The following is a 19,180-nucleotide window of genomic DNA, read 5'->3' on the forward strand; positions in this document are numbered from 1 at the left end:
AGACACCTGAAACTAATATTATATGTCAACTATATTTCAATTAAAAGTTAAAAAATGCCTGGGTGGCTCAGTTGGTTAAGTGTCTGCCTTTGGCTCAGGTCATGATCCCAAAGAGCCGACCTGCTCAGCAGGGAGTCTGCTTCTCACTCTGACCCTACCCCCCTCTCATGCTGTCTCTCTCTCACTCTCTCCCTCAAATAAATAAACAAAATCTTTTTTTAAAAAGTTAAAAAATGTTTAATTTTTTAAAAGTTGACCTGTTTTTATTAACTACTTTGTAAATTCTGAGCTGTAATCCTGACTCATGTGCCTCTTCATAGCCAAATCCAACTTCTTAAAGTTTATGAAAAGAAAATACACTAATTTATTGCACTTAACAGAGAAACCAGTATCTGAAATAATTATAATCATATGATAAAAATGATGTAAAACAAAAGTTGAGACCTTCCCTTTTCCCAACCAGGTGACGGAAAGCAAGGTTGCCGCTGTCTTGACTGCAGCACCAGGAACTGTTCATGGTATTTTATACACATTGTAGCATTCAGACCTCCCAATGCTATGGGGTTGGTATTACTAATACCCCTAGTAAGATACTACTTCATAGAAGAAATTATGACAGTCTGATAGGGAGGAGGGGGGAGGGCTCTGGGTTGTTTTCTTTTTCCCTTTGGTTCACAGGGCAAAAGAAACTCAAGTCCCTCCCTCATGTGGAGCAACCAGGAGCCAGTGTTAGGGGCCCAGGAGGACAGCCACCCCCTATCTGCTGAGATTTTTTCCTTTAACCCATGTCACATCACCAGGCAGAACAGCTTCAAGTGCTCCAGACTTGTAAGTACTTACCTAAGCACATCCTCTGGGCATTTCTGTTGTAGTTTCTTCCCCAAACCAAACCCAAAGAAGCACACAGCGAACATAGGGGTGACCCCAATGATGGGGGCAGCCATGCCCCGATATAGCCCCGTGATGCCCTGCAAGGAATCATAGAAGCAGAAGCTGTTTATAGACACAACTACACTTCATACCGCTGAAACGGGGAAGTCGTGTGTCCTCTAACCTGTGGCTTCCTTCACCTCTTCTCCAAGCAAAGAGAGCTTTAAATAGGAAGAAAACCCCAGAAATAGTTGTCCTCTTATACACCACTGAAGAAACTGGAAACAGCTTTCATTCTGGAAGACAATCTGGCAATATGCAGCATACTCTTTCATCAGGAAATTCTCTGTCGAGAAATTTATTCTAAGAAAATACTCAGAGATATAAAAAGAGAATGACATCAGGCAATCATAAGCTCCCAAAATTTTGGAATAAACCAAAAAACTCCCAAATAGGACACTACCAAGACAAACGATGGGAATTTCATAAATGGACTACCACAGCTATTAAATCGCATTGTAACATGAGAAGAGACTACTAGGTCTACTTAGAGACCACTAAAAAAGCAGGCTAAAAAACAGGATGTACGATGTGATCTGACTTCCTTGGAGTGAGACGACAGGTAACTAAGAAGTTTTTGTATTTTCCAAGTATTAAGACGTGGGGGTTTTATTGTTAGAAACAACATTAAGACCGCACATCAGGGGCGCCTGGGTGGCTCAGTCGTTAAGCGTCTGCCTTCGGCTCAGGTCATGATCCCAGGGTCCTGGGATCGAGCCCTGCATTGGGCTCCCTGCTCCGCGGGAAGCCTGTTTCTCCCTCTCCCTCTCCCCCTGTTTGTGATCCTGCTCTCACTGTGTCTCTCTCTGTCAAATAAATAAATAAAATCTTTAAAAAAAAAAAAAAAAAAAGACCGCACATCAATTTTCACTCATACAGTTTGGTGATAAAATCAACTTTGTAGTAGCCAATACATAGACAGATATCCCAACCAAACAAGGTTAGCAAACCAGGGAAGAGGAAGATTTGGGACCCAGGAGACCGGGGTTCAGCACAAGAGAGGTGAATGGGGTTTCCAAGATGGCATTGAGTACTGTCAGTTTAGAAAGAAGCCAGTCCACATGGGAGTATGAGGATGGAGGACTCCAGAAGGGATGTTTCCGAGAAAAACAAAGCAGAACAACTCACAGTGGAACAACAGATTTAACTGTTTTGGCAGTGTGGAAAACCAAACAGAAAGGTACGTCACAGAGCTTTTCAGATATAGGGTAACAGAGACAGCAATTCAAAGAAACATAAGCAAAAGAAACTGACACAATTACTAACCCAACCTCAAGTAAAACAGTCACACAAGAAATAAAATGTACCTCAGACTACATTAGTTAGTTAACAGGAAAAAACGTATATGAAGTTGTAATCATGAAAACAGTGAATTGGATTAAACCACAAAATATGATAAAATTATATGGGCAGGGCAGAAAGAAGGGATAAAGGAATGTAAGACTTAAAATCATCTACCACAAACCGGTAGCTAAAACATGTAAGGATGTATAAAATATAGTAGTAAATATATATTATTTAGGTAGAAACAGCACAAACTGGAAGAGCTGAAAACAGCTGCCTCTGGAGAAGGGGGAATAAATCACTTTGCTACTTTGTTACAAGCCTTTTAATAACAAACCCAAGTGCTTGTATCACTTCAATACAACATAAGGAATAATTTTTTAAAGATTTTATTTATTTATTTGAGAGAGAGAGATAGTGAGAGAGCGAACAAGCGGGGCAACGAACTAAGCCACCCAGGCGCCCCAATAAGGAATAATTTTAAAACCAAAACTAAAAGGGCATCTGGGTGGCTCAGTCAGTTGGGCATCCGGCTCTAGGTTTTGCTTGGGTCATGGTCTCAGGGTCGTGAGATCCACACTCAGCTCAGAGTTTGATTGGGATTCTCTCTCCCTTTCCCTCTGCCCCTCCCCCAGCTTGTGCACTTGTGCACGCTCACACACACTCATGCTCACTCACTCTCTCTCAATAAATGGATAAAATCTTAAAAAATATATTGAAACTGTTCCTTGGGGCACCTGGGTGGCTCAGTTGGTTAAGTGTCTGCCTTCGGCTCAGGTCATGATTCCAGGGTCCTGGGACTGAGCCCCACATTGGGCTCCCTGCTCAGTGGGGAGTCTGCCTTTCCCTCTCCCCCTCCCCTTGCTCCTGTTTGTGCTCTTGCTTTCTCTCAAATAAATAAATAAAATCTGAAAAAAAAAAAAAAAAAAAAAGCTGTTCCTTAAGAGAGAGCTGCAGGTCGGGTGCCTGGGTGTCTCAGTCCATTGACTTCAGCTCAGGTCCTAATCCCAGGGTCCTGAAATTGAGCTCTGCATTGGGCTCACGCTCAGCGCAAAGTCAGCTTGTCCCTTTCCCTCTGCTCATCCCCCACCCTGGCTCGTGCTCACACATGCTCTCTTCAAATAAATAAATAAAATCTTTTAAAAAGAGAGAGAGAGCTTCAGGAGAAACAGGGTGGTGCTACACACTGGGAGGGTCCACAGACACAGGCTGAAGGATCTGTCTCTCTGCAGACTCTGGGCATTCACAACCAGCCTTCCAAAGGGGCCAGTTGTACCAGTCAGCACTCCTGGATCCTGCAAAGGTCTAACATTGCCACAGGCTGTAAGCAGACTCTCTGAGGACAAAGTGCAAAGGCAGTAAACTGGAAAGAATGAAGGGGAAAAAGAAGGTTCTGAGGAGGATCTACAAAAGCAGCATGTGACAAAATCCTTCCAAAGCCCACAGCTCCCCGCCCGGGCTGAGAAGGATGCCCAAGTCCTAAGGCGCTAAGCCCATGCCTCCTGACAACTCCACTAGCCTTCCTTCCACTGTGCTGGCCCACCCACCCACTTCCATGCAGCACCAAGACCTCCGGGAGCTTTAGAAAGCGGAGAGCTCAGTCTGCACAGCAAAGCTGGGACACGTACACATATGGACTAAGGAAGCCTATTCAACTCTGCAGGGAATTGGGTTTATACAAGCCATTCTCACCAAGCCCCCAGGACCCAGCACACTGCCAAGCCGCTAACCATGTACTCAGTGTCTGTTGACAAGACGCATATAATCCTGCCTCTCTTCCTCTAGGGCAGAGGACTCTGAGCAGACCCAAAGCCTAAAGCCTCAGTCAGACACTGGTCAGGTTCTGCTCTGGGCAGCACAGAAGAAAAGGCAGCACCACCTCAGGCATGGGTCCTACAGGAACCCTGGGAACAACTTCTCCCCCAAGGATGAGTCCATCACTTAACCAGCATCCCCTCTTTATCTGGGTGACATCTACTTCTCAGTTTCTCTACATTTAATAAGGACTGTATGTTTAATAGTGTATTTATATGAGAGTTATATTTTAGGAAGCAAAGGAAAAGTTCTCAACAAGGTCTTTTAACATATGTACTAATGAAGTGAGTAATAAATATCACTAGTAAAAAAACTTTTTAAAAATCCTATGTTTTCAGGGGCGCCTGGGCGGCTCAGTCAGTTAAATGTCTGCCTTTGGCTCATCATGATCCCAGGGTCCTGGGATCGAGCCAGGATCCCTGCTCAGCAGGGAGTCTGCTTATCTCTCTCCCTCTGCTCCTCCCCTCCCCCCTCCCCTGCTCAGGTGCTCTCCCTCTCTCTCTTTCAAATAAATAAAACCTTTAAAAATAAATAAATAAATAGGGGCACCTTGGTGGCTCACTCAGTTAAGCATCTGCCTTCTGTTCAGGTCATAATCCCAGGATCCTGGGATTGAGCCCTGCATCGGGCTCCCTGCTCAGCAGGGAGCCTGCTTCTCCCTCTCCCTCTGCTGCTCCCCCAGCTTGTGCTCTCTCACGTGTACTCTCTCTCTCTCTCAAATAAATAAATAAAATCTTTAAAAATAAAAATATAAATAAATAAAATCTCATGTTTTCACTCTAAGAAATACCTGAAAAGTTATTATGTAATTCAATAACCCCAAACAAATTTAGTGTCTTTGTCTAGGGGTTTGAAGACTCACTGGCTTCTCTCACTGTTCCTCAGACTGGCTGACTTTTCCTCTAGACTTCACATGAACTTCTTTTTTTTTTTTTTTTTTAAGATTTTATTTATTTATTTGACAGAGAGATAGAGAGAGAGAACAAGTAGGCAGAGAGGCAGGCAGAGGGAGAGGGAGAAGCAAGCTCCTCGCTGAGCAGGGAGCCCGATGCGGGGCTCGATCCCAAGACCCTGGGACCATGACCTGAGCCGAAGGCAGCCGCTTAACCGACTGAGCCACCCAGGCGCCCCTATATGAACTTCTTTATGACTACATTTTTTTCCTTTTCTTTTCTCTTTTCTTTCTTTCTCTTTTTTTTTAAGTATGCCCAGCATAGGGCTTGAATTCATGACTGTGAGTTCAAGAATCACATGCTCCACCAACTGAGCCAGCCAGGCACCCAGAGACTTTACGTGAACTTGTGACACTGACCTCTATTGAACCGACTGATCCAGATTTGTATTTTCTTCCATTTCACATCTCTAATTATTCCCCACCAATTCCCTCTGGGCTAATTCTGCCTTCCAAATGAGAGAACGATTTTATTAGCTTCAGTCTTCCATATAAAACAGTGGCTGGAACTATCAAAGACTCCAGCGCCACAACAGGAGGGCACAGGATGGCACAATGAGACAGCAGCAGCTAAGCGCTAGCCCTCCAGCAGAAAGTCACTCTCTCCCCCCAGGGGGAGAACAAACCAGCTCTGTGAATGTGGTCCTCTGAGTAGGAGGAGTGCCCAGCACTTGGATACCATACCTCTCTAACAAGAGTCTTCCGGAAGCAGTCGAAGGTCCCAGAATACATGGGAGGCTGTCCAGGCAAACTCGGGGGCTGTGTCTGCAGTCGGACCTGAAAACAGAAGTGAAAATACAGTCAGCTCCCAGAAAGAGAACTTCCTGCCAAACTCTGAACAGAGAAAGCTGTGCCTATGTACGTGTCTTCGGCATTCACTTAGCCTGCTAGATTCAGACTTCTCTTTCTTCCAGTTTATCCAAAGTCTGCACTCACAGGTCACGAGTAGCATGCTTTTTTTCCCCCTCATCCAGTTACTTCCACCATTTATTTCTTACCTAATGGATCCCACAGGGACCCAATAGGATAGGTATTCCCAGCTTACAGATGAGAAGACTGGGTTTAGTGCCAGTAATAAGGCCTGGCTGATGCAAAGCTCCAGCTCCTGCCACCCCCGCCCCTTCCATCTGTGGTGGCATGCTTGTGGTTAGGTAAGGCACTCCACAGAGGCATTCTGGAGTAAGGTGGATTTAATCCTACTTTTCTTGGTTCTCATCCTTCTCGGCCTTTTGGTATATCCAATGCTTCAAACTATGTCTTCTTGAAACCTCCCTTCTTTATCTCCTTTTCTACTCCAGGCATTCTTCAAGGCTTAGCGCCCTACCCAACTGGTCCACAATCCCTTTCAGAAAACTCAGACTGCAGGGCTTCAGCTTCTACTCAGTGATGACTATCACTTGGTCATCTCCGGACCTTCTTTCCCATCTTTAGGGCTACATTTCCAACTGCCTGGAGAAGATCTCCCTACTCAAATCACCTCTGGAATCTCACCCTCCTAAAGAATGTGCCCTTTCCTGGGTAGCTCAGTCGGTAAGCGTCTGCCTTCGGCTCAGGTCATGATCCCAGGGTCCTGGGATCGAGCCCCGCATCGGGCTCTCTGCTCAGCAGGAAGCCTGCTTCCCCCTCTCCCACTCCCCCTGCTTGTGTTCCCTCTCTCACTGTGTGTCTGTCAAATAAAAAAAAAAAAAGAATGTGCCCTTTGTGCCAGAGCCACCTAGCCATCCTTTCTCAGAATTTGAAACCATAGCATCACCTCCGACTACTTCCTGTTGCTCTTGACATGGGCACCAAGTCTGTTAAAGTGGTCCTTCGAGATTCTTCCAGAATCCTAATTTCTTCCTCTCTCTCTCTGAGTTCTCTCCCAGAGCAAGTTGTAAACCATTTTCAATTATGTCCACTAATTCTTTGATGCTCTTTCCCCTTCAAAGGTCAGTCCTAATTCATTCCCCTTAAATGTGGACCAGACTCAGTGAACTCACTTCTATCAAGTAGAGTGTGGTGGTATTGATGCTATATGACTTCCAAGGCTAGGTGATAAAAAGGCCAGGTTCTGCCTGTCTCTATCGCAGGTTACCTGCTTTGGGGGAAGTCAGCCACCATGTCATGAGGACACGCAAGCAGCCTAGAGAGGCCATGTGTGGAGGAAAGAAGGCCTCCTGACACAGCCAGCACGAACGTGCCAGCAAGTGAATGAACCACATGGAAACCAATCCTTCAGATGACTGCAGTCCCAAACAACACCTATTATGGGGGGGAGGTGCACTGTCTTTGGTCCAGTACCTTTTTTTTTTTTTAAAGTAATCTCTACACCCAACATGGTAGTCAAACTCATGACCCCAAAATCCAGAGTGACATGCTCTCTGATTCTTGATTTCGGCTCAGGTCATGATCTCAGGGTCCTGGGATCAAGCCCCGCATCAGGCTTCTCTCCCTCTATACCTCTGCCCCTCCCCCTGCTTGTGTTGGAGCACTCTCTCTCTCAAATAAATAAAATATTAAAAAAAAAAAAAGTCACATGCTCTACCAACTAAGCCAGCCAGGCAGCCTGGTTCAGTACTTTTTTTTAATGGCTTTATTAAGATATAATTTACATACCAAAAATTCACCCTTTTAAAGGGCACAATTCAATGGTTTTTAGTATTTTGAATTGTGCAACCTTCCTTAAAATCAATTTAGAACATTTTCATCACCCCAAAAAGAAACACCACACCATTAGTAGTTACTCCCCATTCCTCTTTCCAATCAGCTCTTGGCAATCACTTATCTACTTTCTGTCTCTATAAATTTGCCTAATATTTACTGAATATTAAGTCCTTTGCCCATTTTTTAATTGGGCTATTTGTCTTTTTATTGAGTTATAAGAGTTCTTTACACATTCTGGATCCCAGCCAACATCTGCAACCTCACAAGTGACCCTGAGCCAGACTATCTGCCTAAGCTGCCCCCAAAATCCTGCCTCACAAAGATTGTGAGAGTTAATGACTGCTGTTGTTGCATATCACTAAATTTTGGGGTAAGTTGTTATACTGCAATAGATAACTGATATACCCAGTTACTTCTGCAGTCTATTTCCTGGCTGTTTTTCCTGCTCAGAGTTCTGCTTCCAAGTCCTTCTCAGATTGTTATCATACTAACTTTTTCAAAACACCATTTTCAGCATGCTGTTCCTCTGTTTCTTTAGAATCTCTTATTCTCATATTTGTTAGGGCCTCACATGTCACAATAAGGAATCACTCTCTAGGCAATGGAGAGGACATGCAAATCTGAGTTTATAGGACAGAATAGTAGAAATGTCCAGAGGCTCCCACTGCTTTATATCTAAAATCCCTTATATTGGCTTTCAGATCCTCCATGGTCAGACACAACCTCCCTCGCTTGGTAGGGAGGGAGAAGTGGATCAAAACTGTTGATCCCTTTCTGTTATTTTGTGTAAATCTCATCCTTGTCCCATCATGACATTGGCCATCCAAGCCAGCAAGAACATTAAAGTACCCCATGGTTGGGGCGCCTGGATGGCTCAGTCAGTTAAGCATCTGCCTTCGGCTCAGGTGATGATCCCAGGGTCCTGGGATCGAGCCCCACATCAGGCTCCTTGCTCAGCGGGGGACCTGCTTCTCCCTCTCCCACTCCCCCTGCTTGTGTTCCCTCTCTCACTGTGTCTCTCTCTGTCAAATAAATAAATAAAATCTTAAAAAAAAAAAAAAGTACCCCATGGTTGATGTTATTTTACAGCCTGATTCCCACTGCCAAGCCTGTATCTGCCTTCACTCTTGCCCTCCCCAGGCCCAGAATGTCTGGGTTTTTCTACTTCTCCAGTCAGAGCTCAGCCAGCCCTTAGCCACCTGCCATACAGCCTTTCCAAGCTCCAGCTCCGTCTTAGGCCGTAACTAGTGACCTTGGACCTTTGAAGGTGCTCCTAGACCAGGCTTTGACTGGAGCCCATGTGGCTCTCTGAGGTCAAAAGGCCTGCAATCAGCAATTTGTGGTTTTGTTTAAGCTTAAAAGAGGCTTTCTGGCTGATAAAAGTGCCGGGAACATTTTCAGTCATTTACACTTCAGTATAGAGATCACTGGGCCCTTCCTGAAAGTCACATCTGTGGGGAGGAAGGGCAAGAGGATATAGAATTTAAGAGCAACATTTGTGTAAAGCAGCCAAGAAGGGTTTTGTTTTGTCTCAAGAGAGGTCCCAAATGCCTGGAACTAACAAGAAGTCTGGCTACATGGCTCAAGAGTAGGATGAGAGACCAGACACTTCTCTCTTACTAGACAGTGCTGCCTAAAACGACCACTTTCTGGGAAGCACTAACACACACAGCATTTACCATCAGCTGAATAACATCTGATTTTATGTTTCACGGTGCCCTAACCAGCCTGGTTGTTTTAAACCTGACCTTCCTGTAGAATGACTCCGACTCTTCCCCCAGATGAACGGCAGCAAAGAGGTTGCTGCCCAAACCTGCCAAGAGGAAATGTCCCCAGAGCAATCTCCTGGGGAAGAAACCCAACCAATATTCTAATAAATCCCCTACACAGACTTCCCACTCTGCAAGACTTATGTCTGCTCCCCACAGGCTCACCCTGGACATGATATGTCAATTTCCTCCAAATGTGTGTCCAGAAGTAAGGTTAGAAAACTCGGATAAAGTTTCGAATTCTAAGTCGCAGGGCATGGACTTTGGTCTCCAGGCAGGCCTTGCTAAAAGTGCTAAAAGTGGGAAGAATTGAGGCAGAATGTGAGGAAAACCAGGGAACTGGTCCTTCTGAGTTTCCTCCTTCCCAGAGCCTGTTTGATTATGGCTTCCTCCTGTGGGAGTTGTGAGGATAATCCTGGCCCTGGGCAAAATCAGTCACTTGCTTTCCTTGCAAGGGATTAAATCTCTGAGGTTATCATCACCTCCCACCAGAGGCCTGTCAGGTTAACCGGAGGTGACAGGCTGAAGATGGCCAACCCCCAGCGGGCAAAATGAGGAGTTGGTGATGCGGGCCCAGAGAATGTCAAAAGACATCTCTAGAATAACTGCGCCTCTGCCTAGCTCTCTTTCTGAGGAGGGCTTTAACAGGTGACCTGTTTCAATCCTGCTGATAATGTTATAAGTTTGCTGATATCAGAGCTTTGAGGAGGCGCTTTTTCTTTCCTATCCCCAGAGAAGTGGCGCAGGGTCAGGAGAGGATGCCGGACAGAGAACTTTAAATCAGAGCCCTTGATGGACGGTTAGATGCTGCTCTCTCTGCGCTTCCCCCCACCCCCCGATCCTCGAAAAGAGTGAAAGGGAGATTCCCTAGACTTCTCATGTAAACTCCCACGGGCCCCGCTTCTATCCCGGGCTGCGCCTCGTGGGAGAGGCTACTGTCTGTGCCCTTCTCGGGCCTCCTCCCTCCAGCCGGCGCCCCAGCCACCTCGCACCTTGACGGTGTCCAGCGGGTGCCCCACAAATACCAGGCACATGCCGCCAAAGCCGCCGGCCAGCAGGTTCTTGAGCGGGCTGATGGGCTTCGCTTCGTCGGCCATGGCCCGTCCGTCCACCTCACCGGCAGTGTGTCGGTCTGTTCCGAACCCGTCCTGCTCCATAGCCCCAGCCACAGTGCCTGCAGCGCCGACCTTTCACCCACTTTCGGGTGGGCGGGGCAAGAGCCGGAGACAGGTTGGGAGGAGGGCCCAGGCTGCAGGGTCCGGCTTCCGCTGGGGAGGGCGGCTTCCGGTCGAGGCCCCGCCCCCGACAGGCGTAGTTCGAGGAAGCGGAGCTGGCCTCCACACCCTCTGGGCGGTGTTTGGGAGAGCGGGCGGTTAGATTTACTCCTCCAGGAGGTCTTCCCGGACTTGAATGTTTTCTAATCTGGGCTCCCATTCCTCCAGTCACTCCACTGAGGCCAACAGCGCTCTGCTATGTTCCAGACGCCCTTCCAGGTGCTGGAGGCATAGCTGGTAGCTCAGCACACGGGTCCCTGTCCATGTGGAGCTTACAGAGCATAACAAAGATAAATAAGTGAAAACTGCATAGTGTATCAAGTGGTGATAACTGCTTTGGAGAAAAACCTGGAAAGAGGGTTAGAGAGTATGGGAGAGAGCAGGTGAGTGATAGGCAGTTTTAAGTAGGTAAGGGAAGGTTTCACTGAGGGTGAGGGAGTGAGTCCTGTCCAAAGATATAGGGTGGAGGGTGAGGGACCTAAGAAGCAGAGGAAAAGAAAATGCAAAAGCCCTGAGATGGGCTGTGCCTTGCCTGTTTGAGGAACCACAGAGAGCCCTTTGTGGCTATAGCAGAGTGAGGGAGAGGAAGGAGTAGCAGGTAAAGACATGAGATAATACTGGCACATTAAACAGGCTTTGTGTGCCACTATGAGGACATCAGCCTCTCCTCTGAAGAAGATGGGAGACAGAAGCCATTCTGGGTTGGTTGGTTTGTTTGTTTGTTTGTTTTTAAAGGTTTATTTATTTGAGAGAGTGCGTGTGCTAGAGCGTGGGGGGGGGGGGAAGAGAGAGGGAGAGAGAAACTCAAGTGGACTCCATGCTGAGAGCGGAACCCAATGCGAGGCTCCACCGTAGGACCCTGAGATCATGACCTGAGCCAAAACCAAGAGGCCGACACTCAACTGACTGCGCCACCCAGGTGCCCTGCCTTTCTGGGGTTTTGAGCAGGGGAGTGACATAGTGAGTTAACAGCACTGTAGGGAGCAAGGAGGAAGCAGGGAGCCTGGACGAAGCTAAAAGTAATGGTCAGAGGTGCTGGCTTGGATGGGACACAGAAAAGGAGGTGGTGAGAAGTATTTGGATTTTGGATATATTCTGAAAGAAGAACCTAAAGGAATTGTTAATGAATAGAACATAAGGTATGTGAGAGAGGAGTTAAGGATGATGCTAATATTTTTGCCTTAATGACTCTAGGTGGATGGTATCCAAGTATTCACTATCTTACTCTTTCATCATTTCTGTATGTTTGAAAATATTCAATTAAAAAGCTGTGAATAGGGGTGCCTGGCTGGCTCAGTTGGAAGAGCTTGAGACTCCTGATTTCGGGGTTGTGAGTTCAAGCCCCATGTCGGGATTACTTAAATAAGTAAAACTTAAACAAAAACAACAGACATGTAGCAGGTACCTCACTGCCAAGCTGACCTGATAGAGGGCAAGGAGGCTGAGGCAAGGGCCCAAAGCCTGTCTACTCTATGCCATACACCTTTTTCTAAGAGGTAATGGGGAGCCATGGAACAGTTTTAAGCACAGTGGTGACATGATCAGATTTATTTTAGAAAGTCTATTTTAGATGGATGAGTTTGTGTTGGGAGAGACTGGAAGCAGGGAAACCAGATGAGAGAGAATTACTGCAGTCCAGGAAAGAGGAAGGGAAGGCATGAACTGAGGCAAGGGTCACTGGTGGATGGAAAAGGAGCTAGAACCCAGAGGCTAATATTACCAGAAACCTGCAGCAACTCTGGGTTTCAGAAACACTGCAATTGCTGTACTCATGGAACCCTGAGGACATATTTGATCATTATCAGGTGTACAGATTGGGAACCAGGGGAGAGGTGAAGCCAGAGACAGAGCCAGGAAGGCTGCAGCAAAGAGATGTATATGCAACGCCTGGAAGACTATACCATGGGGAAATGGGCTGGCATGTTAGGAGGAGCCCCCAAAACAGAAGTTGCTACTAGAGTTTTAGAGGAAACCAAAGAGAGAATGATGCCTTTCAGTAAAAGGGATGAAAGGGTCAAATGCTGGGTCAAGCTAAGGAATTTTAAACACTCCTTAGGTTTAACTATTAGTCATTGGTGACATTTAGAAGAAGCTTGCCAGGAGTGTTGATGTAATGGGTTGAGTACTGAACAGGCCGCAAGAAGGCAGGGCACTGAGAGTCAATTACTGGTTCGAGGGGTTTGGCAGGGAAGCGAAAAGAACAAAGACTTAAAGGAAGGTTTAGATTTCAGTGTTTAAGATGGGACTGAGGCTGAGGGAAATATCAAGAAAAGAGAGAGAGAGCACCGCTGATAAGACAAGGTCCCCAAGGTGGTGGGGGTGGTATCTAGTGTGTGTGGCATCACCCAGCAAGCTTCTTCTAAATCCCTGGGATCTCTAGGACTCTGAATCTCTGGAACTGAGTCCTGGCACAAGAGTCTTTAAAGCTTTGTGACTGGGTTGGAGAAGCACCCATTGTTAAGAACCTCTGAAACAGAAGAAAACTGTTTAAGATAGGCAAGGAGACAGCTCATAGGCCAATTATAAAGTAAGGTAGCATAACACCTGACACACAGTAGGTACTTAAAAGTCTGATTGTTGTTGGGGCTCCTGCATGGTTCAGTTGGTTAAGTGTCTGACTTTTGAGTTCAGCTCAGGCCATGATCTTGGGGTCGTGAGATCGAGCCCCGTGTTCAGCTCTACGCTGAGAGTGGAACCCGCTTAAAGGATTCTTTCTCTCCTGGGGCACCTAGGTGGCTCAGGCGGTTAAGCAACTGATTCTTGCTTTCAGCTCAGGTCGTGATCACATGGGTCATAGGATCAAGCCCCGTGTTGGGCTCCACACTCAGCGGAGAGTCTGCTTGAAGATTCTCTTCCTCTATCTTTCCACCCCCTCCTTTAAAAAAAAAAAAAAGGATGATTGTTGTTGAGTAAGTTACAAAGTGGTTTTCTGTCCTCAGAGGGCTTCAGTATGGCTGAGGAGAAGAATCTCAGACATTAGAACAAGAAAGGGCAGTTAGAAGAGAGCTCAAGTGCAAAGCAGATTGTCAGCTCCTGAGACCTGAGATTTCCTCCTGACTTTCTTCCCCAGTGATCATCTTTGTGTTTGTTTCCCATAGATTATGGGGAATTTCAACCAGGAGAGGGCCACATGTTCACTGAACTCTTCCTGTTTGCAAAACTCTGTGCTATTCACTGGATTGACCTCAGGAGTTTTACTGAGCAGAAGGTCCAAGATTCAGGATTTCGTAATGGGACCTTACTTCTCTCATTTACTGCTTGTAATACTTTGGCTACAGAAGAGAAGCTAATTTAGAGTCAACCTGCACTCAGAGCAGCTTCTAGGAGAGATGGTCTTTGATATAAAACAGCCCTCCTAGTAACCCCTGCTGGTAACCTCCATGACAGACCACAATGTGGACTCTACTTAAGCCCACCAGGTCCTATTAAATCCTCAAAGGGTAACTGATAATCCACTAAACAAATGGTCTTCCTGCCTATTTATCTGGTCAGCCTTACCCACAACTAGAAAACTGACATGAAGGGATGCCTGGGTGGCTCAGATGGTTAAGCGTCTGCCTTCGGCTCAGGTCATGATCTCAGGGTCCTGGAATCGAGTCCCACATCGGGCTCCTCCCTCTGCCTGCCACTCCCCCTGCTTGTACTCTCCCTCTCTCTCTCTCTGGCAAATAAATAAATAAAATCTTAAAAAAAAAATAGAAAACTGACATGAAATTTAATCTGACTATGCCATTTCCTGCCAAAAATCATCCTCAGCTCCTCATTGCACCAGAATAAAATACAAGTAGTATTCTCTGGGCCGTCAAGGCTTTTCATAATCTCATAGTAGCGCACTCCCTCAACCTTGTTTTTCTCTAGATTCTATCTTCATCTCTGAGCAAACTGAGCTTCTCCTGGTTACCACACAGACCTGTTATTTAATTGCCTCCCACCCTTGACCCAGGCCTTTACACATACTTTTCCCTTCAGCACAGTGTCCTTCCTACTCCCTAACATGCGGATGCAAGAGACATATACTGAGTTGCTTCCACATGCTTGACATTGTCCAACCAGTGGTTCTTAGCCATTTTCAGGGTGGAAAATCCCTGGTACCCCTTCCCCAGAAAAATGTACATATATATTTGCAGGTGTGCTTTCAGTCTCATGAGAACTCGAAGCCATCCTTGGACCTCAGATGAGAAGCCTATTCCTAAACCCTGGAAATCAAATATGGACTAATCTTCCTAATGTCCCTTCTTTGGTCCTTTTTTCTTCTTTCTTTCTTCCTGGCCTCAGATTCTAAGTCTGGGCTAAAATCTCTCCAATCTCTACTCGTCATGGGCTCCACCCCTGCTGCCCACAGGGATCTCAAACTCAACACACCTGAAGGTAAATGGCATCCAGGAAAAAAGAACCCACAAGAAATCTTGAATTTAAAAGTACTTCACAGGTGAGCTGAATTAAAGTATGGACACTCCTAGAAAGAAAATTAGAAAGCTGAATGATCAGGTTGATAAATCTCTTTAAAAAGGCAATGTGAAAAAAAAGACAAGCTGAAAAAGAGAGGGAAATTATGGCACAGAGGACAGATTCAGAGGTTCCCACCTCTCTAATAGTATTTCCAGTAGTAAAGGACAGAGTAATAGTATTACTAATAGTATTTCCAGTAGGAAAGGACAGAGTAAGGAGAGAAGGATATAATCAAAGAAATAAAGAAGAAAATATCTCAGTAGGAAACTCACATCTTTCAACTGAAAAGGGCCAGTGAGTACCAAGCAAGATGAATAACAAAAGACATCTATTTGTACTGTGGCAACTTTTCAGAACAAAAGGGAAAAGAATCTTTTTTTTTTTTTTTTAAGATTTTATTTATTCATTTGACGGAGAGAGACACAGCGAGAGAGGGAACAAAAGCAGGGGGAGTGGGGGAGGGAGAAGCAGGCTTCCCGCGGAGCAGGGAGCCTGATGCGGGGCTGGATCCCAGGACCCCGGGATCATGACCCAAGCCGAAGGCAGATGCCCAACGACTGAGCCACCCAGGCGCCCCAGGGAAAAGAATCTTAAAAGCTTTCAGAGTAAAAAAAAAAAAAATAGGCCATCAAGCAAGGAATAAAAATCAAAACATAGCAGGTTTCTCATTCACCATGCTGACTGTAAGACAACAACAGAAAATAAGTTACAACTTCTGAGGTAAAATAATTTTGAACCTTCAGTCTTATGCCTAGCCAAATTACCATTCAAGTGGCAGGAAGCAACAAGCACACTTTCCATGAAGAAAAGAAAAACTTGGAAAGTTTGCTACCCACGTGCCTTCTCTGAAGGAATTATTCAAGAATATACTACAGCTGCCCATCAACAGATGAATGGATAAAGAAGATGTGGTAGATAGATAGATAATAGAATATTATGCAGCCATGAAAAATGAAATCTTACCATTTGCAATGGTGTGGATGGAACTAGAGGGTATTATGCTAAGGGAAATAAGTCAATCAGAGAAAGACAATTATCATATGATCTCACGGATATGTGGAATTTGAGAAACAAGGCAGAGGATCATAGGGGAAGAGAGGAAAAAAATGAAACAAGAAACCAGAGAGGGAGATAAACCATAAGAGACTCTTAATCTCAGGAAACAAACTGAGGGTTGCTGGAGTGGAGGGGGGGTGGGAGGGATGGAGTGGCTGGGTGATGGACACTGGGGAGGTTATGTGTTGTGGTGAGCGCTGTGTATTGTGTAAAACTGATGAATCACAGACCTGTACCCCTGAAACAAATAATACATTATATGTTAATAATAATAATAATTATAATGATAATGATAAAAGAATATACTAAAAAAAAAGAATATACTACAGCTACACAAATAAATCCAAGAAAGAAAACATGGTAAGCAAAAAACTTGTGAAACTAATAGTTATCTTAATAATCATTGATGTTCAATTAAAAATAAGAATCTGGTATGAAAATTCCAGAAGATTCATATGAGACATGGTACCTGGGCCATATCTAACAGTTTTCTGTATGCGGTTGCTTTCACTGTTACTTATTCCTAAATTTTAGAAGCTAGCATAACCCTGATGCCAAAATCAGACAAGGATAGCATTCACATTAGAAAAAGGAAACCAGAAACTATCATCACTTAATGCATGAATAACAAAAATATTAACAGTAAAATATTAGCAAATCAATTCCACAAAGTTTTAAATGGTTAAGGTATTATGACCAAATGTGGTTTAAAATCAGTGAATCCCAGGGCACCTGGCTGGCTCAGTGGGTGAAGTGTGCAACTCTTTTTTTTTTTTAAAGATTTTTTTTTATTTATTTTGAGAGAAAGAGAGAATGAGAGAGAGAGCACATGAGAGGGGGAAGGGTCAGAGGGAGAAGCAGACTCCTTGCCGAGCAGGGAGCCCGATGCGGGACTCGATTCAGGGACTCCAGGATCATGACCTGAGCCAAAGGCAGTCTCTCAACCAACTGAGCCACCCAGGCGCCTGAAGTGTGCAACTCTTGATCTCAGGGTCTTGGGTTCAAGCCCCATGTTGCTTGTGGAGCTTACTTAAAAATCCCATAACGTCGGGGCGCCTGGGTGGCTCAGTCGTTAAGCGTCTGCCTTCGGCTCAGGTCATGATCCCAGGGTCCTGGGATCGAGTCCCGCATCGGGCTCCCTGCTCAGCAGGAAGCCTGCTTCTCCCTCTCCTGCTCCCCCTGCTTGTGTTCCTGCTCTCGCTCTCTCCCTCTCTCTGTCAAATAAATAAATAAAATCTAAAAAAAAAAAAAAAATCCCATAACGTGGTCATAACACTAATATAGTAAGGATGATAATCCATGATCATCTCAATAAATGGTAAGAACCATGTAATATTCGTGGTAGACATGGAGTTGTACCACCTAGAACCTTCTTCAAGGAAGGCCTGGCTGCCCAGCTGTGGAACATAGAGTAGCAGACAGCCTCCAGCTCTCAGTCCTTCAGGAGATGGCCTTAGTTTCAGATAGCTGCCTCTCTTCTAGGCATACCCTTCCCAAGACAGCCTACACCCAGTGATTGAGCAAGTGTATAAATCCAAGTTTGTAAAAGTATATAAATGCCTGGTGAGTATGACCTGGTATAAGATACTCTGATAGGCAACTGTTCATTCTGTTACAGGGTTGTAGGGTTCTTGTGTCCCAGAGCCAAAGAATGAATCTCGTGGACACAAAAGGGTGAAATGATAGTTTATTAAGTGAAGGTGAGAACAGAAAGAAAGCTCTCTAGAGTGAGAGGGGTCCCTTCGTGGTCACCAAATGATGTAGTTTTGGAATGTTGGTGAGGTCCGGAGCCAATGGCCAAGAAAGAATTCTTGAGACATCTTTGGTGCAAAAAGGTGATGTTATTAAAGCACAGGGACAGGACCCATGGGCAGAAAGAGCTGCACTGGTGTCATGAGGAGTGGCCCATTATATACTTTCAAGTTGAGAGGGGGTTAGGGATAGCCTAAGTCTCTAAGGAATTTTGGAAGGAAGGTTTCCAGGACCTTGAGGGGGCTAGCTATTGTTGGGAAAAGGTCATTTATTACTGTCTAATAAAACCTTAGTCATGAGTCCCTTCAGATGTATATCAGTGGGTCATATGCTTGGGGGATAATTGCCAACATGTATCTTGGGGGGTAGAGATAAAGGAAGTTTCCAAGGGAATTTTTATATGTTAAAGTAGACTTACAGGATCCTGGGGGTTGGGCTACAATTGTCTTTTGCCCTTAGCAAAGTGTCAACCTCCAGGCAGCTGAGTCCCTAGAGGAATGTCACTCTGCCTGTTTCAAGGACTTGTCAATGGACTGTAAGTAGTAAGGATATTTAGTAATTTTTCTCCTGCCTTTGTTTCCCACATCAATTCCAGTGCTCTCTGCTGGGTTAGTGGCAGATTCACTGGGCCTGCAACACAGTTTAACTTTTGCCTCTGCCCAATTCTGCTTCCTGCTCCTTCCCTTTACATATGTTGGTCCCTAATAAATACCTTGCTCTCCCAACTCCATTTCAGCATTTGTTTCCAGAGAGTCTGACCAGCAATAGTAGCATACAATCATTCCTTATCGAAAACAAAACAAAAAAAGGGGGAGGGGGTGGCTGCCTGGCTCAGAGTCAGAGGAGTGGGCAACTCTTGTTCTTGGGGTCGTGAGTTCGAGCCCCACGTTGGGTGTAGAGATTATTTAAATAAAGAAAAACTTAAAAAAAAAAGGGGGGGGGGAAGAACATAGGGGCAGTTGGCTGGCTCAGTCAGAAGAGTGTGTGACTCTTGATCTCTGGGTTGTGAGTTCAAGCCCCACGTTGGGTATAGAGATTACTAAAAATATATATATATATAAACCTTTAAAAAAGGGAAAAGAGGGGCGCCTGGGTGGCTCAGTTGGTTAAGCGACTGCCTTCGGCTCAGGTCATGATCCTGGAGTCCCGGGATCGAGTCCCGCATCGGGCTCCCTGCTTGGCAGGGAGTCTGCTTCTCCCTCTGACCCTCCTCCCTCTCATATGCTCTCTCTCTCTCATTCTCGCTCTCTCAAATA

General features: G+C 45.4%; 1 protein-coding gene across 1 annotated transcript in view; it reads right to left on the reverse strand.

The window, feature by feature from the left end:
* SLC25A20 (solute carrier family 25 member 20) overlaps nt 1-10,656 on the reverse strand; it is a 28,210-nt gene extending 17,554 nt beyond the window's left edge. Inside the window, exons 1-3 of the mRNA XM_032411241.1 lie at nt 10,386-10,656; nt 5,666-5,758; nt 841-968 (exon numbers count right to left, since the gene is read on the reverse strand). Coding sequence (XP_032267132.1) covers nt 841-968; nt 5,666-5,758; nt 10,386-10,550 — 386 coding nt within the window. The 5' untranslated portion in view covers nt 10,551-10,656. The remainder of the gene's footprint in view (nt 1-840; nt 969-5,665; nt 5,759-10,385) is intronic.
* Nucleotides 10,657-19,180: the final 8,524 nt, after the last annotated feature.

Source organism: Phoca vitulina, unplaced genomic scaffold (genome assembly GCF_004348235.1).
Source record: "Phoca vitulina isolate PV1807 unplaced genomic scaffold, GSC_HSeal_1.0 scaffold13, whole genome shotgun sequence".
NCBI classification, from domain to species: domain Eukaryota; kingdom Metazoa; phylum Chordata; class Mammalia; order Carnivora; family Phocidae; genus Phoca; species Phoca vitulina.